The sequence below is a fragment of the Coturnix japonica genome, chromosome 13 (genome assembly GCF_001577835.2).
Source record: "Coturnix japonica isolate 7356 chromosome 13, Coturnix japonica 2.1, whole genome shotgun sequence".
In the NCBI taxonomy this organism is placed as follows: Eukaryota; Metazoa; Chordata; class Aves; order Galliformes; family Phasianidae; genus Coturnix; species Coturnix japonica.
Genome location: NC_029528.1, coordinates 14,040,937 through 14,064,051, shown reverse-complemented (window position 1 = coordinate 14,064,051; position 23,115 = coordinate 14,040,937). Strand labels below are relative to the sequence as shown.

General features: G+C 46.2%; 1 protein-coding gene across 3 annotated transcripts in view; it reads right to left on the bottom strand.

Moving 5' to 3' along the window:
* Positions 1–22,780, bottom strand: part of CTNNA1 (catenin alpha 1) — a 97,187-nt gene extending 74,407 nt beyond the window's left edge. The window contains exons 1-5 of one of the 3 annotated variants that reach the window (XM_015876000.1): positions 22,646–22,780; positions 10,980–11,086; positions 8,531–8,726; positions 1,442–1,608; positions 592–711 (exon numbers count right to left, since the gene is read on the bottom strand). In XM_015876000.1, the coding sequence (XP_015731486.1) occupies positions 592–711; positions 1,442–1,608; positions 8,531–8,726; positions 10,980–11,084 (588 nt within the window). In that variant the 5' untranslated portion in view covers positions 11,085–11,086; positions 22,646–22,780. Of the gene's footprint in view, positions 1–591; positions 712–1,441; positions 1,609–5,655; positions 5,746–8,530; positions 8,727–10,979; positions 11,087–21,479; positions 21,501–22,645 lie in introns of those variants that run through there. The other 2 variants (XM_015875999.2, XM_032447360.1) reach the window with 2 other exon arrangements.
* Between the last annotated feature and the right edge of the window lie 335 nt (positions 22,781–23,115).

Sequence of the window (23,115 nt, the reverse complement as noted above, 5' to 3'; positions counted from 1 at the left end):
AAGCAAATTCTACATGCAATTGAGGTTTGGCGCTAGCTATGCAAATACAGAACATACACGAAGGACAGGACAGTAAAACCAAATGGGCACTTTAAGAGTAGCCTTGGTGTGGTGCATCACTGCCTTGAAGAGTCGTAATTCTACCCCTAGCCATGACAGTACATCGGTGTGAGCCACAAAGACAGCGTGGTCTTGTGGTGAAAGCACCAAGCATTAAGCCATGTCCCAGTCCTCTTTCCTTACCCATAACTGCACTGCTTTAAAACAGGATGTTTTGACATGCACCAGTGCAATTCTATAGAAGCAGCATTTCACAAAGGTACTAAAGCATTAACATAAACAAATGCTAGCATGGAAACTTCAGTCAGAAGCGGTGTTTTACAGCTGGGCAGATTTTCTGCTTACCAGGCAAGTGCCATTCTGTTTCCTAAACGTCACCGAGTGCAAGACAAAGTATTCCAAAACAAACAAACAAAAAGTAAAAAAATTAGTAGGATCAATGGGCAGCCTCTCAGAGCAGCAAGGCTGCCTTACCTTCTTATTTTGAACAAGAGAAACAGCATTCACAAGTAAGAACTGCCATCACGGTACCTGCTGTCTTTTGGCTGCCATTATGTTAAGTTTGTCCACTTCTGGTTTGAGGGCTTTGTATTGGATACCCAGATCCTGCTCGGTGCCGGCATTCCTTAATTTCAAGATACCTTCTTCCACCTAAAAGAAGATGACATATTCACATATTTTTTCCCAAATAAATCACAGTTTACGAAACTGTTTAGATTATGTTTCAAAGCAGACAAAGTGATTTTCTTGTCCTTCCTTTTGTGTTTTCTTTTTGTGAGAGAGCCATGTCAGGGCTAACTATACCTCAAGCTTGGCTACTCTTTCATAGTCATTAGCTACCAGAGACGGCCAAGAATGCATAACTGGAAGAGGCCAGAGTCCCAGTGGAGCTGTGGCTGCCAAGGACAGAACCTCAGACCCCAGATGAGTCACACCAGTATTAAGCCTCACTGCATCTCAACCTCCACACAAACCACCCACCTCCTACTTGCAAATACATATAAACTTTTTAAATCACATTCAGTTTTACTTAATCCACCAAAGCTATTTTTTTCTACTAATAGCTAGTCACATCTGCTAGCTACAGGAAAGTAGAAGTCAATGAGGAAACCAAATTATTTCTTCATGATTAAAAGATTTGATTATCAAATTTTCTGCAGTTCACAGGCTATGGCGCATTAGTCTCAACTCTAAAAGTTGAGAATGAAGTGCAACACAGCATCAAAAGCTACTGACAGTGTCTGCTGGTTGTTGTTAGGATCATCGGTTGCACTCTTTCCCTTTGAGTCCCCCAACCCTCAGTGCTCCAGAGGCAAGCCACTGCGAGTGAGAGCTCCAGGCTCAGCGTGGCACGCCAGGAACAGCTCAGGCCTGCACTTACTACTTTCAGTTGAACCAACAGCTTGTAGACATCTGCCATGTCTGCCAGAATCAGCAGCCGAGTCACTGCAGAGAGCAGGGCACGCGCCGCTCGCACCATGTTGCCGCGCTTCACCGAGGAGCAGGGGTCATCAGCAAACTCCCCCGAGGCACTTTTCATCAGGTCACCTGCAAGAGAAGAAGGCCCCACATTGCTGTCACAGCATCTCAGGGTGTAAGCATTCCTGGGAGAGACAGCCTGGGCTGTGACAACAAAAAGCATTTGCCTAAATACAGCCAGCATTTCTGCTGCCTCCAAGCATGGTCATCACAGAACTGAGGGAGTGGGGCAGGAGGGAGGAAGGGTTAGGGAATCACACATGGTCTGTCTTTCAAACTATGCAGGTGCTTTGGTACACCACGGTCCTCTGGAGAGGCGAATTCAAGTGGCACTGCTGTTACAGGCAGCTCTGCAGTGTATGGTTATTCCACAGACAGCAGCGCTTTCATTAAGTGGAAGCTCTGCTTTCAAGCAGAAGGCAGCAGAACACCCTGTGAGCACAGAGAGAAGTGCCACAGCTCGTGGGGCTGTAAACAACTGGGAGCCAGGACCTGGCCGGCTGTGCCGCAGTCTGCACGCAGGGCAAGGCTCTGCTTCCTGACACACTCCAGCATTTCATTGCCTGTGGGGCTGCATCTGCTGCAGGAGAGAATGTGGATTTCAGAGAGTAACGGTGCAATAGGATAACTATGAAAGCAAAAGCTGCTTTAAACAGCTAGAAAAATTCATCCAGAAGCCGTAAGAGTAATTCCTGCATATATTCAGAGGAATAAAAACAGCCTTTTATTTTTTTTCCCAAGGGCAGCATTTTGCTCCTGCCAGCTCAATTCCTGCACAGCAACCAGGTTTGGAGTGCACGTTATTGCTCTTTGATCTCCTTGCATTTTGGAAACATTTAGAGAACAGCTAGGATATAGTTTAGAAAACACTGGGTGCTCAAGGTCAAAGATCTGTGGGCAATCAGAGCTGACCAGGAAGGCACACTAACTGCTCAGTGGCTGACGGCCATGCCAGAGGCTTCCCAAACCTGTTTGAGAAATGTCCAGCCAGCCAAGTGCCAGAACACAAACAGCACATTTCTCACAGATGAGAAAAGAACTTCAAATGATGCTTCAGAAGGGAGAGCTTCCCAGTGTCCCCAAACAGCGCTGGGATGGATCTGCATCTGAATCCCATGGCAATGCTGCACCATGACCTGCTCCCATGGGCCCCAATCAGGGGCATCACCCACTTTAACCACTCAAACATCACCCACAAGCACAGAACATGAAGATAACCATGTCACCCTTGCCCTGAAGTGTTTCCAGCACAGCCACCAGCCTGTCCGAGCAACCACACACAGACACTCCGTTCTGTTCAGATGCTCCCTCCTGTGCAACATCCTTCCATCATCTTAAATACTACTTCCAAGAATGGCATACAACATTTTAAGATAAAAAATGCACTACTTCAGCACTGTGACATATGACAAACCTGCTGTGCAAGTACAGACCAGCTATAAGCATCAATCTACAACTATCTCCTACCCAACTTTTTGAGGGCTGTGACTCATTATTTTAACAAGCATTAAGAGCCATAGTTTTTCACACGGGTGAAGGACAATATTCCTCCAGTGCTAGAAAACGACGAGCCATGAGATTACGAAATTATGTAGCTGACATGACTATTTATTCTAGAAGAGACAAATAATAGTGAAATTCATTTTACCACAAGGAGAAAAAAATATATCTATGAAGAACCTCAGGATTTAAGATACATTTGTCATGAGCTCCCTCTTTTATATGTAAAATTCCCCCTTTCTTCCTCCCCCCACCTTTCTCTCTAAAGAAAGCAATTGTTTTCACCAATTTCTTACTCAAAAACTCGGAGGTGGCCACTCAGTTCACTTGAACCTCAGAAATCACTAAATGAGGCTAAAAAAATAAGATCTTCCATCCGTTGCTTAAATCATCACCTTCCGTGCCAGTCCTGAGATGAAATGCTCTCCCTTTTCATTTTAATGAGAGATTTTAAAGATTTACTAAGTTTCAAACAGCTTGTCAGGGTGTCACGAGATAACCGGCTCCACAAATTAATGGGAGCTTCAATTTAAAAATCATTGCTTTTATTGTTTTTTTCCTCTACCAATTCAAGTAAGGGAACTTTCAGAAGCCTCGGGAGTTGTGGTTATTGGAACCACATCCAAAGCCCAGGAGGGAACCCTGCCCCGGCCTCTGCGCTGCTACTGCACATGGTGTACGGCAGGAGTTCAAGTTGGATGCAATATAATCTTCTCATTTTCAAAGCTGAGCCAGAGGTAAGAATGCAAGCTTGAAAGTGGGATTTAAGAGTTAAAAGATATACACCACAGAAGTGCCAGACTGCAACTCAGATCATACAGCTGATATGGATTCTTATAGGAGTAATCTGTTTTTCCAATATCACCTCAGATTTTTCACTAGATACTAGAAGGGAAAGATAATAAAAGAACCAAGAAAAGAAGAGGCAATGGTAGCCACACTATGATCTTGTCAATAAAATGCTAAGAATTCAATTAAATCTAATGGAACAAAGCCCATTTCAGAAATATTAAGATTTTAGTCCATCAAAAGAAAATTACCCATTTTCTAGTCTCATTCCCACCATGCCCACAGGGTCTGACAGCACTTTCAGACAGCACTATTAATCCTGCTCAGCAGCACGCTGCACGATGACCATGACAGAAGAGCCTTGCTCTGTGTGAGCGGAGCAGAGGAGGCAGGCAGGGCTGAGGCAGGGGACACCTATGTGCATTCAGGGGACACCCATGTACGTTTAGGGGACACCCATGTGCATTCAGGGGACACCTATGTGCGTTCAGGGGACACCCACCAATTAACTTCTATTTTTTTCCTTCAAGCTACAAATTCACGCTCATCATCTCGTGCCCTTCAGCACCCTGCAGATTAAAGCCTGTCTCCAGGCTGCTTCACTCTCAGTATCAGAAATACAAGGCATGCTATCAGCGTGCCCTCTCCTGCATATTCTCCCTTAGCATTTCTGAGCCATTTCACAGACCGGCATGGACTGGCCATGCCTTTGCCTGGGCAGCCTTCGGTGCTCCCATCCTGTGACCGTGCTCACTGCTCACTCTCACCCACGCCATACCTCTGTGCACAGCACCAATTCATCTCTGCAGAGCCCCCTATTCCCTGCCAAATGATGGTGAGGATAAAACCAGAGCCTGAGCACCGCTTTACTCTGTGTTGTGAGTCCTCCCTTCCACTGCTGCTGCCTTCAATGTCCTCCACGGGGGCACAGTGGGCTGCCCTGGCTTCCTGCTATATATGACAGAGTCCCTGCTGCACTCCAGCGGACACTCACTGATTCTTTATTAAAGCCCGGATTTTAGATTTCCTTTTGCCATATGAATATGGGGAAGTGATGCCCAGGGAAACAAAAAATCGTTAATTCTTTAAATTGTACCTTTAGTTCAATCCATATGCCACATACAACACTCATCCGCAGCCTGCCAAGAGCTGTCGTGGAGCTCCCTTCGCTTACAGCTTTTCAAAGGTCTCCAGTCCTGGGCTGGGGAATTACTTCAATATAACAAGAGGCAATCTCCAAAAATGTTTTTCTTGCAGTAGAATGAGCAGGAGCTCCGTAGTCTTTCAAGAAATTAAGCTAATTGGCCACAACAGACTTGTAAAGTTGAGTTTTCCAAGAAGAATTCAATGTTTAACTACGCTATTTGTGCAGCTGGCTTCCTTCTGTTCTTTTGAAACCCTTAAGCTGCGCATCTCATGTGAAGTACAGCTAAAAAAAAAACCAAAACACCTTTCTTAAGCTTTCATAATTCCTCCCCCCGTTCTGTTTTGGAGAAAGCTTCGCTCAAGCACAAGGCTGAGAGTCATCACACTGAATCAGCCTGTCCACTGCTCTGCAGGGCAACCTCAAAGCCCCCAGGATTCCTCAGGCTATCCATTCTCTTACCTCAAACCCTACACAATGCTTAATGTTTTCTAATTTTAAGCTTTAATATCTGGTCTTTAATGTAAAAACAGCAAGAATATAGTGTGAGGAACTACAGCGTAAGCTGACACACTGATATGCAGAGGCAGCAAACCACAGTCGGCAAGGCAGGGGAACAGGAATAGCCTGGTCAGCACAACCCTAGAGGAGTTTCCTCCTTGACCCCAGTGCTCACAGCCCACCTTAGTGCCAAGCATCTGGATGAACACCCTGTTGGATTCATTACAGCTCCAGCAGCTGCCACTTCAACCTGCACCAGCCCTTGGATCTTCAAAAAGGGTAAACCTGTATAGCAACAGTAACACGGAGCAGGAGCTTGTGGTGGGGGACATAAGAACAGGCAAAGCTGTTATGACCCATTCTATACCCAGTGAAGTCATAATGGCAAAACTCAGTGTAATACATACCACAGGGGGGCTGAAATCAGAGTTCATATCAGACATTTTCCCACCACTACAGTTCTTCTAAAGCCACAGCAGGACAAACACCGCAGTTTTGTTTCCACTAACATTTTTCTTTTAAGAAGTTTCAGTGCTTTTGAAGCAGTCAGAAGCACAGAGCCTTACACGGTCAGAAATCCTACTTTGGGGTACTCTGTGAAGCTGTTTAATATTTTAAGCAAGTTGTAATTTATTCTTCCATTCTAAAATCAAGAAGACTTTGAAGTGATCCACTTATATTGATTTAGTATGTAGCCACGCTATCCTTCATTCTAAATAGCTCTTTCCACTCCTTTGTTTTTACCCCCAACAAATAGATTTTATGAACCAGAGTGCTCACTAAAATCATGTACCCCCTCCATCTTCTTGCTAGGCTAAAAAAAAATTAAAAAATTAATTCTCTCTGATGAGACAAGTTATCTATTGTTCTAATCATCTTCATAACCTCTGTCCAGATTCATTCATCTCTTTTTATTACAGTATCTAAACCTCTCACTATTCTAAATAGAGGCACTATTAATTCTATTTTCCTGTCTTCTGCAGAAGAAAGATTGGGCTGCACATCTATAATCCGACTGCTGCCTTCACAGACACAGCCGCTCTATGGCCCTGCTGCTGACACAGGCAGCCAGACTCTCCTCTCTGCTTTTTGCCTCCCACTGCAAATGGCATAAAAATGCACCAGCACCCAATAGGTTTGTTAAGCAGATGTTTTAGAACAGATTAGCTTAACTGGGAAGCACCTACAAAGATCAGCAAGTCCAGCTTCCCACCCACTTCTGTGCTGACCACAAGTTGGAGCCTATTACTACAGGCATTAGCCAGCTGCCTTGAGCACTGGCAGGCACTGGTTGTTTGCTCCACTCTCATTACTCCAGTCTGTGAACTCCACTGGCCTTCCAGGCCACTGGAAGCATTTCTGAACTGCAGAGACTGCACATAAATGTGCTCTGCGAGTTTGTACCCCCTATCATTAGCACTACCAAAGTGCAACCCTCCCAACACAGACCCGTGGGCAGGGCAACAATAACCCTCACTTCCATGGTCTGTCACATCTCATTTTCCATCATTTGCTTCTGATTACCTCTAAGGTTCTATTTCCTTCTGACTAGTTACTCTGCTCAGGCTGCCCAGGCACTGCCCCACAACAGGGACACAGGACTCAGCCCCATGGTGCTGCCCCAGCTCAGCCATGTGATTATTGCATCCTCACTAACTGTTGTGGGCAGGAGTTGTATTCAGCTGCATCTTTAGGTCTAATGTTCATCCACACAGCTCTCAAAATGGATGCAGCTGTTTTCCCTGTGCATCAAGCTTCATGCAAGCCACAGGTAGCATGAAATGAAGAAGCAAAACAGAATTATGGTAGAAGTATTTTTAATCCAGCACCTCTCAGCTCTGAACTCTACCTCCTCTGCTGAAGAGCAATATAGCAGGGAAGTATGGACATCAGACTTGATGTCCATTGCTTGCCTCATCTCAAATGAGAAAGGAGCAAAAGATTCATAATTAAGCCTCTTGCATCAGTTTTTCCTACCAGCTTCTCACTGCAACATACAAACACAAATTCAGGTAATGCAATTTTGCATTCCCAAGCAATGAATACAACTCCCTCGCACACCAATCTCACTACGAGTGATGTGAAGATATTCACAGATGAACTCTGACTCTCAATACCGAGCAGCAATCAAGCAAGCACCAAAGAATTAAAAGCCTTCAGGACACCAGGGTCTCTTTTGCTGCTGTTTGTTGTTGTTAAGATAAACCAACTCAATTAGACCCCTTGCACTGCAGCCTTCTTACACGGATCTTTCTTTGGTCTGTCAACCAGGTTCATTCAGAACTGAAACCATTTTCAACTAATATTTCATCACTGTGAAACTTCAGCTACAAACAAGTAATTAATGCTAATGAGTTTTTGTTGTTTTGGTGTTGTTTTTTTTTGCAGCAACCACCATTAATACCAGTTGACTGGGTTTCACTGAAGCATAGAAAAGGCTCATGACTGGAAGAATGATAAATGATTTATGAGCAACAACATTTACTAGTGCATATTTTAGAGTAAGCAGCTCCATAGGCTTTCTTTGAAAGGACCTGCAAGAAAAGCAACAAGGAAAATGATAAAAATCAACACTAGATGTGGGGGAGGAAGTCTGGAATATTTAATGAAGGTCCTTGCATTCTGTTTGTCACTGTTTACATTTTGCATATTCAAGACATCCAGTTCTAAGTCAATATTCAGCTCTCCCTCCTACAATGCTGTTTTAAGCACATCCAAATTGCACAGAAGGTATCAACAAGTATTTGAGATGTGGTTTCATAACATTTATAGGCGGTGCTTTAGGGGGAGGAAGGTTACTTTTCAGCCTGAGGGGTTTTGTTTTTTATGTACTTCAAAGCCTCAGCCTTCATCTCTCCTTTGAATCTCTACTTGGGACATTTGATTTCCAGATCTGCCCAGTTAATGTTTTTGCTAGAGGAAGTCAGCTAGACAAGTTGACAATCCAAGCAGAGGAGTAATCCACAGGTAGAGAAGTAAAATCATTACAAACAGCAGCGAAGAGAAATGGGAACAGCCCCATTTGCCATGAAAAAATCCAGATCTAAAAGCCCTTACCTTGTTTGCGAACATCTTCCACAGCCGCTACCAGCTCCTCTTTGAGGAACTGGCTCTCTTTTGCAATTTTGTCTCCTTTGTCCAAGAAATTCTCTGTTGCTTGTTCAACTGAGGCAGCCAAAACATGGGCCTTCTTCGAGCGCCCTCGCTTCTTATTAGAGGGGCCCTTGTTACTGGTGTTAACCAATGTTGTAACCTAAAGGTATGAATGGAAGGGGAAAAAAATTAGAAGTTTATCATCCTGACAGCAAGGTTGTGCACGTGTAATTTTTTCCAACACCGTATTTGTAATACTTGCTCTACTGTCAGCTCCAAGGGTTAGATTTGCAAACAAGCGTTTTTCACTTCTCTTTAAACATTACCGTGCTTTGTGGTTCATTAGATGAGCCTTATAAACTCAGCTAAACTGCTCAGAGATTTTTCAGGAGCATCAGCAGACCTGAAAATGTTAAGAATTGATTTCTATTTGTATCTTTGATAAACTGCAATCTCAAAAACAGACCAGAGCTATTTGGCATCACATACAAGGGAACCAACCTGAGGACAGACTGGAACAGCTCTCCAGACATGAGAAGACTCAAAACAAGGCTGAAGCCGTGATCTACAGAAATCTAGCAACACGGCAGCTTTTCAATCACAACCAGAGAATATTAAAACCAAACAAGCAGGTGCAAAGCAAAATACTTTCTAGTGCTCACTATTTCTCTAAATCAACTCAAATCAAATGTTCACAGTCCTCCTGTAATCAATGAATGTTTCAAGCTTCATACTAAAGCCCTGCTGGGAGCAGAGTCCTCTCTGATCAGATGACCAGGTACTCCATTAGTGCAGGATCAAGATCTATTCCCTTCAATCCCACGCATACAAATGTCATAAAACCCAACTCACTTTTTCCATTAGCTTTTTTTTTTTCCCTCCCCTAAGTCCAGTAAGATTCATACTGAGCTATTTCAAAGGGACATTAAATTACAATGCTAAAAAAATTAATGCTCTGGAAAGCCCAAGGACTGCTGACATGAAGGTCCTCTGAGCTGAATCCATCTTCTCAGTAGGTTGGTTCACGTTGATTCAGAGAGGTAAAGCCATCTGCTGGGAGTATCGCTGCTCTTTGTAATGGAAAGCATTCGTATCTGGTAGTCTCAATTCATCATGTACTACAAATAAAAAGCTAGTTGCAGCAAGGCAATTTACTCAACTTTCTTCTCCATGTTTTCCCAGTCTCATCACTCACAAAATTTGGGATTGTCAGTAGAGCCTGCTGGGTTGCTTTAGAAATAGGTTACGGACAACAAACTTGGCCAAAAAGGTCCTTTGTTCAGTGAAGCTTTCCAAATCTTCTACTTCTGATAAGGAAAGATTCCATCAGTAACTGCAGCTTCAGAGCTATACAGCAAACAGATACAGCCCAGATGTGCACCCAGAGGGAATGACTGGAAAATTCTTTCAAAAGCAAGGACTAGAGCATAGCAAAAAACACACACATGGAAAACTTAACTTGCTCGTTTCAGTTCTTGCTTTGCTTAAGTCGTGTCCAATCCATATCAGCACTACAAAAATTCTACTGTTCGGGAAAATAACACTAAGAATATAAGTTAAATCTCTCCAGCATACCCTATTAGGTCTGGAAGAGAAAGATTAGTTCTTAAGAACCTCTAAAATGCCCAAAAGATTCAGATTACATTCACAAGATTCACCATAGTCTCCCTATATCTTCCCATGCATTTTACTGAGCAACATACACCATGCATAAACTTTAATTCACAACCCCAGTGCGAAGTGCAGGCAGAAATCAAAAACAGAAAGAAAAAAAGAAAAAAAGAAAAAAAAGGAAAAAGCAGCATATATTGTAACATACACCGAAACAGCAACAAGTGCCATGAAAGCACATTTCTTAAGTGGGACCCTGTTAGGAGGGGTTGGTAATTGATACTGCTATGGATTGCTATGGACTGCTATGGATGCTGCTATGGACTGCTATGGATGCTGCTATGGATAGCCTGCAATGTCCCTTCACACAGAGCAGGAAAATGTTGTCTCATTGCTTTGAAATTAATAAAATAATCCATCAGGAATTTCACCATGTATCTGAATCTCCTTACCTATATTTAGGGTTCCCTTCAGAATCTCAAAGGAAAGCTTTTGTCATTCCTCAGCAACAGGGCTTTGTAAATACACAACAAATTAGAAACATACAACCCAGAAGAGAGGTGAGAAACAGCGTATCAGCTTCTGCATCTCCAATTGAAATGCTGCGTCTAATCATGCACTGAGGGAGCAGAGCTAAGCCCAGTAACTGCTAAAATAAAACAAAGAAACGATTTCTGCCTTCTTCCCTTTCCCTGGGCTTGCAGTGTTGTTCTAGAAGCCTGAGTTACTAGACTGGAATGGCACATCAAAACAGGTAATCACCCCTTGGAAGGCAGCTCCCCACACCTTTTTTCTCCTTTACCTGTGTAACAAGAGGCTCCAGCAGCCTCTCGACCGCCAGCGTTCTGATCTCCAGGCTTTTGGGGTCCCATCTGAAGTTCACGTTTCCTGCAGTAACAGCCGTCATTTCTAGAAGAAAAGTGCTCTATGAATAACATGGCTCTCATTAATTCCATCAGAATTTAGTTGAAAAACAGAATAAAAACATAGGCTATTAAGTGTGCAGCACAGCCACCGTGTGTAAATTAAGTTCATACTGTGTATGGAAATATTAGTTCGGGTTCAACTGGTGCTATTTATTTATTTTTAATGGCTGATTGTGAAGCATGTGAACCTTACCTTTCTTACCTGTAAGGTTAGAAAGAAACTGAAAACAACAACAAAGCACCCGAAAGCCCCAATATTTCAACAGGATGATGACAAGACAAGTAAGGTTGTGTGGTGTCCAAGCAACACCAAGAGCATCACAGGTACGAAGGGCACTCTGCCCTATGTCTGCTGCCCTGCACACCCAGCCCAGGCCATGGGACAAGGGATGGGAACACTCCAGCTGTAGCTCAACAGGTCACCCAGCTCCACACAGAGCAGCCACCCCGAGCACCTCGGTGAGCATAGAGCTGGGCCAGCTCAACCCGCTCACCCAACACAGCATCTCAAGAACAAAAGCAGAAGAGCCGCACAGAGCCAGAGAACTCAGCTGGCTCATGTTTAACAGCTTGGAGATCTACTGCACTTTCCCTTCACATTTACATAGGAGGAAAAAAAAAAAAACCAACACAGATTTGCATGAAGAGAGCTCTTCAAAGCTGTCACCGAGCCTTTCCTTTCCATTACGCTTCTAAACCGACATCCCAATGGAACAGTAGAAATGATTACAGGAGAAGTTCAGTGAAATGGCTGGAATAGCTCTGCTCACAACAAAGCACCGGGTTAACGCCACGACACAGCCCTGCAAGTCAGCTTGTAAATCACACACCACGTTTCATTCCAACTATTTATTTTAAGTCCTCAAAATACAAAATTGGGCTTAATGTAGTTTTGTAACTTTATTTCAAGAAAGTCAGCAAGGATAAGTAATTTCCAAAGCCTCCCCCCCCCCGAGCACTTGCTGTTGGGGCTGTTTTAAACACTTGTTAGCTGATATTTTTAAATCTCACCCTGGACAGGACAGTGTCTGCACAGCATCTCAGCAGACAGACTGCTCTGACAGCACCAGATGTCCCTGGGCTGCCAGGCAGGCACGACGTCCTATTATGTTGAAGAAGCAGGAGGCAAAGCACTAATTTTGGTGCCCGGCGACGTTTACGACACATACCAAGAACTAACTGCTTCACAGCAATGCTGACAGTTACACGGGCTGAAACAGCAGACACAAATGGTTATTTCTCATAAAAAAATAAATTCTCTAGCACTTGAGAAGCTCGGAGAGCAGGCGGGGAAGTTGTGCTAAGCAGCACCTGGCTGCAGCCCCAGCACTGGCCCACTCCCCTGCTGCAGGCTGCCTTATAACACAGCAATACAGCAGCTAAATACACAATACTACACTGAAACACATCCTTGCCCTCTCCCCCCCACTAACATACATTTCTCAGGTGTTGTGCTGTCAAAGTGTGCACAGAAGCTCCTCTTTGCCCCCCGCCATGCATCACCTTGGCCTGAACAAGGAATTCCACTGTTTTATTCCCCCCAATTAGGTGAACATGAATGCTGCCTAGCCAAGAAAAATACGCTGAAAGCCTTTATGGTTCCTGAGATACATACCCAGGTCTCTGGAAAGCCCATTAGGTTTCCAGGTAAAAGCTGTTTCTATATATTTAATGCTGTTATGCCTCTTGGAGAAACAAAGCACAGGACTGGAGGTAACAGCAAGATGCATTAATTGTATTAGTAGGGTAATGAAGGCAATTCATCTGCGAATACGTTAGTATGACAGCTCACGAATTGGTCCAAAGTAATGGTCCATAAAACCACTTAGTATGAACTTTATTGGAGTTTATCTTTGAAACATGGCTTGATACCAAATACATTGTTTGGCAGCAACAGCTTGGGTATCATTTGTACAGAGCAGTAAATATGGTACTTTTAATACCCATGAAGAATACAATAAAAGGCCTCTGAATGCACATGTGAACTGGGTAGTTTCAGGGGATAAAGAAAGCCAGGTGAAGGAGGGCTGCACCCAAGATCACAAAGGTCCGATGCTCAGCGCTTCCTCCTGTGACTGCACAAGCTTTTACTTCACTGGATTCAAGTATCTTAATATCTTGTCAACAGAGGATAGCACAGCAGAGTGCTTAACTGCTCCATCTCTGAGCACATCCAAGGATTCCCATGACGACTGCAGAAGCTGTAGCATTTAATGCAGGCAGATCCCCACACAGCCAGCATAGCTGCAGCAGGACTGGGACAGCCCAGGGGCTACAGGAAGGGATGGCATAACCATGGGCTTAACCTGGCCAGCACGTACTGCAGGACTCAAGGACAAAGCAGCACACAGCAAGAGAGGAAGCAACACTGAATCTCAAGCACTGGAATATTATAGGAAGACACCGGCGCACAAGAAGCTGCGCTCACCCAGCTCATGGTTCCAAAAGCAGCAGGGAAGCTGTTTGGGAACCAGCATTCATCCTCCCACAACCCTCCAGGAGCTCGCTCCCATCTTCACATCCCACTCCCTTGGTGCTGGCACAGCTTTTCCCACGGCTGAGCGATTAACCAGATGGGGAAGAGCTGATTTGGCTGGAGGGAAAGAAACCCATTTCTGCAGGGCGGGATGTGCTGCCCATCTGGCTCACTGTGCTGCCACAAGTACTGATGCAAGTAGAGCAGCCACATGGCTGGCACCCCGGCACAGATGTACAATGGGCACAGCGATGCTGGATGCTGCTGCTGAGTTGTGCCAGGGGACACTGAAGATACAGATCCAAGTGAAGCAGAGAGCGGGAATGCCTTCCCAGCAGATGCCACCTCCAGATATATGAAGCCACAAGGTTATCCACACTCACAGCCCAGCAGGACAAACGTCAGCCCTTCAGGTTGTTACATGGTCAGTGTGGTGCTCACTTCAGTTGTATGCTTCCTAGAACAATACATCTCATGGGGTTTGAGCAGGGTAGGGGAAGATGATGAGTTTAAAGAAGCCACTTCCAAAGCTTCGCAATTGCTTTCAGAAGCTTTAGTTTCCAGCTAACAAGGACCTCGGCTGGAGCCCTCGCTGGGTACCCCACCCCCTGCTTTCTCAAATGAATCAACAGTTGAAGCTTAAGAACAGCTTCCCATTACACTTCCAACTACGTTTAGCAATCTTACTGCAGTACTACTGCTCCTTTCCCCGCCACCAATCTGCCTCAAACTGGCACCAACTCTGGCACCCACTCAATGCAGGGAGCCCAAAGACTCAGGGTAATAAAGTCTCAGAGGGGTTTCCACGGTGCTGGGCATAGGACAGGATGGAGGCAGCGTGCACAGGGTGAGCTGTGCCCTGCAGCACATGGATGGCCTGGCAGAAGATCGCTGCTCAAGCTACGAGGCTGTGTCTGCATCTCACACTAAAAAAGCTGGCAGGCCATGAAGGTGCTGCAGGCAATACGCATGCGGTGCTCCTTCTGAAAGCCACAACTAAAGATCGTACTGTTTGCAAAAACTGGAAATTCCAGGTTTTAAGAATAACCTCAGATGCTTAATTCCAGCATTTTGGCATGCAAACAACTTCTAAACTCGGGTAAGGGAGAGAATGAAGCCCCATGGCTTCCTTGCAGCAGCGTCCCAAAGGCATCCAGTGCTCCGCAGCCCATAAAGCAGCGTTCCCACAGTGAGCTCTGCACACTGGCAGCCCTACAGCAGCAAACAGGGCCCAGTGCTCCCAGTCCTGTTTTCCCAGGCTCTGCTCCCACACGCACCTGATGGCAACGCTGGCTCCATCCCACACAGCACTAAGTGAGCACGCCCGACCTGCTCTGCACCCAACCTCAGCTTCCTAAGCTGTGCACCAGAGCCAACCTTTTGGCTGTGAAGCAGCAGATCCAACCTCTGGTCTCCTCTCCCGCAGTGTAACCCCCACCACTTCGTGCCTCCCACACCAAGCGAGGATTTTTCTTCTCCTTATCTTCAAATTTCAATCACCCCAACACAAGGCTCTGCAGAAGGACCCTCACTGTTCTCTTAATAAAGGTGATGTGCAAAGCATGGCCCCAAGAACACAACGGGAGGCACAGCCAGGCCAAGCACCACTGCATGCTGGATTTGTGCACTATGCAAAAAAAGCAAAAGAATATGATACAAGACTATTTAAAATGCAATCCTTGGTTTCTACCTGGGAGGACACGCTCCATTTTAGCTCTCCGTGCTTCCCAGCCATTTGTTCCCATTTTGTGCAGCCCATTTTGCCCAGGCTCAGTAATACACGAGAACAGTATTTTGCAATTTATTTCTCCCTTTCATATTTCTCTATGTAGTCAGTCATGCTGAATTATAACCCCATCCTCTCCTGTGCTTGCAGGCTGCCCTTGGATATTCTGTGCGATATAAAGAGAATAGCCCTTCTTCCATCATCCAAGCATGAGCATGGAATACGGGGGGATTCGTGACAACGATCCCACTCCATCTTCCAGCCAGACAGCAAACCACACTTCTGAGCCCTCAAAGGAATTCTGGTTTTGTCTGTTTGCTTTATTATCCAAGTACCTAACGCAGCCGGCAGTCAGCAGGGATCTTCTATCCTCGCTGGAGGACAAGATACAACAGATACAAATCTATGGAACTTTGGTACTTCACATCCACTGTAAATGTCGACCTTGTAAACATCGTGGCATGAAGAAGGTTAAGACAAGCTACACGCGGAGCTCAGTTCCCACGAAGGGTTTCCATCGCACCCTCCTGGCAGTTATGGATTGTTCTTAATGTAGTTGAAGTATTCAGAAAAAGTGCTTTCGTTCTTCCCTCTTTCCCTTCACAACCTCCAGATGAAGTCCTGCCTCCTGCCACAACCACCCGCTCCTCTCAGTTGAGGAACGGCTGCTGGTCAGGGACATTTGGCTGCACAGTTCCTTTCAAGGAGGATTTGAGTGGTTTCGATCTAAACTGCTCTGAAAGCCAAGTACACACACTCAGCTTCTAGCAATCTTCAATTCCTTCTCAGCTACCAAATCTCGTTCTCCACCATAAAAGCAATGAAGTTTAAACCCCGCACAAAGTCCTAGAACCAGGTTTTGAAACACAAACTACAGATGTTGTGCTGACTATATTCATTAATCCCCAAAATATTCCCATCACTTATTCAACTTCACTACAAGTTTTAGTGCAGCCCATAGTAACCAGCCAAGTAAGAGGACAAATTCAGCTTAGGATAAACCCACTGCTCAGTAGATCCAGCAGAACAGGCACCACTCAGACCCAGCTCTCAGCTGTCTGTGTACACTCCTATTGCTGCTGTGGAAAAGGTTATGCAGGGTGAGCTGGAGCTGCAGATCAGAGGGCACTGACAGAAAGCTTTTCTAACTCAGCCATTTGTTTAACAAACCTCTGCACCTCAAGGAATGCAATCCAACCCAGCATCTCTGTGCAAAGTAACAACTTCCACAACAACTAAGAGCTGCCTCCTGCCTTGTCACCCAAGCCAGCAGCCAGCAATCTACTTCCACTACCAAGTTTTGTTCTGGCTGTCACATGCTGCAAACAGCTTCACCACTGGGACCACAGCAACAGCTCCACAGCTACAAAGGAGCCATTATTTGGGAGAAGCCACTGCTAACAACAGCCTCTTGCCTTCGGTTACATCAGCATTAGACTTTAGTTGTTCTATTTTGGCAGGACTATTCTGCCTCAAAGGAGCTGGAAGGGAGGTGCACGGGAAGCCAGATCACAGCAAGCATGGGCAATTACTGCTTTATTCATGCCACATTAAGGCTTCAAGTCATGGATGAGATCCTAAAAGGATGCAAGAACCAAACTTGTGCTTACGCCTGTTTAACTGTCCAGATGGATATCATCGTATGGCCCAACGAGCTTCCCGTTTATTTCTGCATGGCTTCTCACTTCCAAAACTCACACAGGATTCTAACAACATACAAAGAAAACTGATGATGCATCAGACGCTGCTTTACAACATACGCACACTCTTCCTTAGTTACACAGGAAATCCTTTTGCTAAGATTAATTTTACCATTCCAGATACAGACTTTCCAAGTGAGACGGCACATCCTGAGCTCTGAGCTCCCACCACGTCTTCCCACCCTCAAGGCTCACAGCTCTGCAAAGCTTCTCCAAAGCCATCAGGAACAAACAGGAGAGCTCCCTGCCACTCACAGCACCCAGTGCACCTCTCAGAGCCTGGGGACACACAGGAACTGAAGAGGCAGTAAATGGGCTGCAGCTACTGATCTTCAGCACTTGATCTGCAATAGAAAGTGCAGTTTAAGTTACAGGGTCAGAAATAAGCAGAACCTGACCCCACTCAAACCACCATCTCATTCCCAAAGCGACTCACTGTTATGTACCACCCCTCGGTGCTTCCAGCTGACCCCATCCTTCAATGCCAGACCCTCATTAACAGTTATAGGAGAGAAGAACAGAAATATTGGAGCTGTTTGAGCTGACACATTCTGAAAAATGAGAAATGAGACTTCTCTAATTAGAGGTTTGGTAGACAACAATTTGCTTAAACATGGATAAAATGGTCAGCGTGTATTGAGAAACTAAATGTGATACTCCTCAATTCCACGAGCAGTGCAGAAGCAACTAAAGAGTAAGGAGCAAATAAAACCAAACCCTGCAGACTGAGCACGAACGTAACACACAAGTGTTGTTTGGATGAGTTAAGTGTCTTAAATGATTGCAATTACCCGGAGGAATAAGTAAGGAAGGATGCTCAAACAAACGCCTTCTCCTCCATGCACCAATGGAGAGCAAAGCTTCTTTTATTGCTTGCCTGTCGCTTTCCCTTTTGGGGGATGATTTTATAGACTGAGGGGGAAGACAGAAGGAAGCCAAACGATTGTGGGGACAATAAAAGAGATCGCCAGAGTCAAAGATTATAAATAGGAAACCAGAGGAAGACACCAGTCACTACCAAAGAGCATCTATTGCTCCATAAATGCATCAACTGTTGCAAGCGATGGAATTCTGATTAAACCAGAACAGTAACGCTCACAGTGTGACAAGTAGAGGGAACAGCCCTTGAACTCCTGTCTTATTCTGTGGCAAATCTTTGACACTGAGCCATGAGACCCCTTAGGCCTCCAAGTCGTGTCCAAGGAACTTTGCTTTACAAGCAGGCACTACATGGGCACACTTAAAGCAGGTACAGAATGGGCAGTTTGTATGCATCCAACAGCGACATTTATGCAGAAGAAACACCTGCTTGCACAGTCCTGCACCTCCACCAGCGCACAGCCAGCTCTGTCCTGATATTTCAAAGCTGTCTCTTAATACAATTATCATTTTAGTCAATAATAATAACAAAGAGCCTCTCTATAGCTTCATCTGAAGATCTCAAGAGCACTTTGCAAAGATGAATACTAACTCGCCCAGTGTTACGCAGGTTAAACGTTATTTTATAAGCACACAGCTCAGTCTTGTTTACATAAAAAATTAAACTGACCCTTTTGGTTAAGTAAAGTTTAGTGCTAACGCAGCCCTCGTGCACACCATTTTATTTAAGCCAGTCTCCTGCGCTGAGGTTATATTATCCAGAAAGATAATGCAAAAAGAATCCTCCCTTAGAGCTGTGGAGATTGAACCCATGGAAGGACCCAGAACAAAGCAGTGAATAAATGAAAACTCTCTGGACCTTCGAGCAGGTTAAAAAAGAAAAAAAAAAAGGAAAAACAAGCCATCAAGGTCACCAGTTTGTGGTAGCATTATTTCTTATTGATTCCCTTATTAATTTAAAAGGTGCCAGTTTGGTAGTTCCCCAAATGTCCTCTTGATCTTGTGCTGCACAGCAGCGAGGACAGAAGCGCATCAGAATCATCTGCCCCAAACTCCCCTCATTTCCTTCAGGCAATATCCAGAAGAAAAAAAAAACAGAGGACAATCTTATTTCCTTGAGCCCTCATCAGCTCTCTCAAGCCCTGTAATTTCAGGCTCCTTGTCCCAAAATAACTACTCAAAGCCACTCCAGACCAAAGTGCACCAACATGCTCACAGCATCTCCTACCCCAGCTTACATCCACTCCCTGCCATCAGCCCCACGCTGACCAGGAAACCTTCTGCAGCATGTGGTGAGTCACAGCTCTGATCTGCAACAGCACAGACAGCTTTGAGAACTGAGATCTGCTTGGAAAGAAGCACACACTGAGAGCTGTATCTCACTGTGAGCACTGAAATCCTACCTGGCACACCACTGCTGGCTCTAGTTTGTTTGCTCATCCCTTGGAAACATTAAGGACTTCAATTCACTCTTAAGATTATAAAGACACAGATGTGCTAGGGAACTGTTTGGCATCCAGTTTGGTTTGTGTTCTCGCTACTGTTGCACTCTCTGTCTTGGTAAACTACCCCCCTTAGCTGTATGACCTCAAGCTTGCCTTCTCCATTCCTAGATGACTGAATTCAAAGAAAGCCTTTCAAGAGATACGTGGATGATACAATGATTCAGGTAGCTGCCTTATAAGCTAGAATTCTAAGTAAGGGAATGTCAAGAGACTGCAGAGAATTTCCACTTGCAAACTGGTAGTATAGGTTGGCACACTGAATTTCCATTGCTTCATAAAGTGTGGAAAAAAAGGTTACTCCTCTCTTACTCTACCAGAGCTGTTTATAAACACCCATGAAAGGGCCAGCAGATGTTTTATGTTGTACAGCTGGGATTGACTAACAAAAAGATGTAATCATGCCAGATAAAAGGTAGCTGGTTCCTTAAACAAGGCGGAATCATGAATCACATTCAAGTATCAGATTTGCTAATAGGAGAATCTATAGTAACCCATTACACACATGAAAACAGTCAACACCCATTCTAACCCTGAATAGAAGATGAAGAATCTCAGTTACTCAAGAGAAGGACCCAACTCACAGTTGCAGTAACTGCATTCCTCCTGTAACTCAATGAGGCACATCACTGCATCGCGCTCTGCCAGCCACTGCTGCCTTATGGCCCCACAGGTCGCTGCCAGTTGGGTTCCTCCAACAAAGGTGCTGCTGCAGTTTTTCTTTCCAGCCTCACACGTTGGATTAAAGCCATATGAAAATACAAGTAGTAACTGTCAAACATCTGCACTTCCTGGAAAGCTGTAACTCAGTTTGACCAATGCATGAGCTACATACAGTGCTACTCCTGATTAGCTATAAAGCCAAGGTAGGGTGGATTCCCAGAAGTAATAAAGAACCCAAATCCTCAAGGTTATACACACCGATGTTCTACAATGTAAGACTTCGAGTGATTTCCAGTTAAGGCACTTCAGCAGGGAACAACAACGGGCATTCAGCTTTGTGTTACATGACCTCATCTCAATATGGTATTGTGCTAACATAATATTCAGTCCTCTTTTATTCACCACGTTTCCTCTGATGTCCAAAGCCAAGAGGTGCCAGTAAAACCAACCCAGATGCAATACACCGAGTCCTTTCAGGGAGGACCATGGCCTTGTACTTCCTCACTCAATACCAACCTTACTAAGCATCCATGATGAGTCGACTGGCCATGCCATTAAATACTTCCATGAACTTAACAAACTCTCTTCATAAGAAAATAACCTTAGAAATTAAGAACTAACAGTAGATGCAACTTCAATGAAGGTCTGACATTCTACTGAAGTCTATTTCCAGCTCATAAACACTTCTACTTATGTGGATTCTTTTGCAAGATCAGTTTCTCCATCTCACAGCTGCGGGAGGAAGATATTCATGCTGCTGAAAACACACAAATTGTTTTTCTATTACATCTCTCAGTTAACTTTATCAGACCCACGGACACCCTGTGAAGCAGCTGTATATTGGTATTTGCCATTACACATGTCAGACACTGGAAATGCTGATGTTACACGAAGCTGGAGAATTTATGGAGACATAAATACTCGCTACAATATTTTAAGTCACCGTTTTGGGTGCGGGATTTCTAATCTCCACCCGCTGTGCTTCCCCCCGCCACCCTGGGTAAACTTTTAATCTCCACTGCTCTATTATTAGAGCTGGCTGGAAAAAGCTAAAGGCTGAAAGCTTGTTGTTTATTATGGAAAAGGTTAGGGCAAAGCCTTCAAAAAAAAAAACAACCAAGAACTAAATCATTGACTTTTCAGAAGAGGAACTAAGATATTTCCATTGAAAACTGTTTCTCTGAATAAAAAAATCAGTTAATGACTCAACATGAAATGATGCCCTTTCCAAAGAAAATATTTCACTACAGGAAGGAAAAACAAGTGTTAGCAAACACACAGCACCCAAAGATGGTCCAAACCGTACCCAAAGACCACGAGTTCTGTGAAGCAAACTGGCTTTCACACCATTGAAACACAAAATGACCACCCCACAGCCCAGCCCAAGGGCTGACAGGCCCCACTGAGCTGGGCAGTGTGTGAAGCCTCACCAGAGCCGGGCTGGGGATGTGCACTGGGATCCATGCAACCAGCAGAGCCTCCCCACCTCCTCCTCTTCCCTGCTCACCACGCAGGAATAACACAGGAAGCAACTCCAGCATCAGGAACAACTCTGGTTATTCAGCCCCTGTCCCAGGAAAATAAAAGGGGGGACGGGAGGGAGGGGGAAGATTGAAAAGGAAGTGGGGGGTGAGGGGAAAGAGCAATTGAATCCAGTCACCTCAGCCATGCCATGGGTGGTCACGTTGGGTGCTGGAACGAGGACACGGGCACTCCTAATGCAAACAGGGAGTGTGAGTTATTGCAGGGCATGGGGGTTATCGACTGGCAGCTCAGTCAGACACAGACATCGCCCTCTGGGTGAGGACGGGCAGACAGAAGCAGGGAATAAAGGGGGAACAAGAGAGGGGTCTGGAAGCTCTACGGGGTGTGGGGGGGTAACATGGGGGCAGACCGCAGCCAGCTCCCAGCAAGAGACACACACACCTCGCTGTGCCCACACCGGGATGCTTCACACGCGTTATGCTGAGCTCAGTGTGTGAAAGCAGAGCGCCTGGTGACCCCGGGAGGGCTGGTGTGAGCCAGCAGCTGGGGTCTGACACTCTCACCCCACGCTTTAAATAGGAGCGATGGGACACAAGTCGTGGCCGGCCAAGGACGAGCGGGGGCAGCGCCCAACGCCGCTCCCAGCTGGGGCGGACGGAGAGAACCGCGCTTAGAGCCAGGCCGCTCCCGAAGCGTCGGAACAGCCCAGGGCAGAACCGAGGAGCCGAACCGAGGAGCCGAACCGAGGAGCCATGCGGGCAGCCCGAGCCCTCGGGGAAAAGTCTCAGCGAACTCCGCGCCGCCACCGAAACTTGCCCGGACTTTGCCGGGCCCCGCCCGCCCTGATCCGGGATCACCCGAAACGGGGCACACCGACACACACAGCGCGGCCCCACAGCCCCACGACCCCACAGCCCCACGGCCGAGCCCCGCTCCCGGAACCCGGCCCAGGCCGCGCTGCCCCCGCCCCACTCGGAGCCCCACAGGCCCCGCTCCCCGCCCGCGGCCTCAGCTCCGACCGCCCCGCGGGGCCCAATGCAGCCGAGCCCGGCCCGTCCCGCCGCCAAAAGTTTCCAAGGCGCCGTTAAAGCGGCGCTAGTGCGATAGTTACCGGAGCAGGGACGAGGAGCCGCGCTGCGCCGCCGGACCCGCACCGACCCCCGGCCGCTTTGTCTGGGCCGCACCCGCTCCGTCCCGAGCAGGAAATGGGCTCTTCCGGGCGCCTCCCGCCGCCGCTCCCGCCCCGCCCGGCCGCTGTTCCCGTCACCGCCCGCCGCGCCGCCCCGCGGGCAGGTGAGGGCCCGCCATGGGGGTCAGCCCGACATGGGGGTCCCACCGCCTCCACTCGGCCCTGCACCCCTTCAGGCCCGGCTGCAGCACCCTCACATCGCCCCACACACCTCGTGCTTGGGGCAGAACCAACAATTCCAGTCACAAGCAAAAATTGTCCAGTTACCGGCCAGAGTGAGATCACAGCATGTCTGCGCTTGGGAAAGACTTTAGGGACCCCCCAGCCCACCCCCCACCAGCACTATTGCAGCCCCCAAGGGCCACATCCACACTCTCAGTGCCTGTGGGACG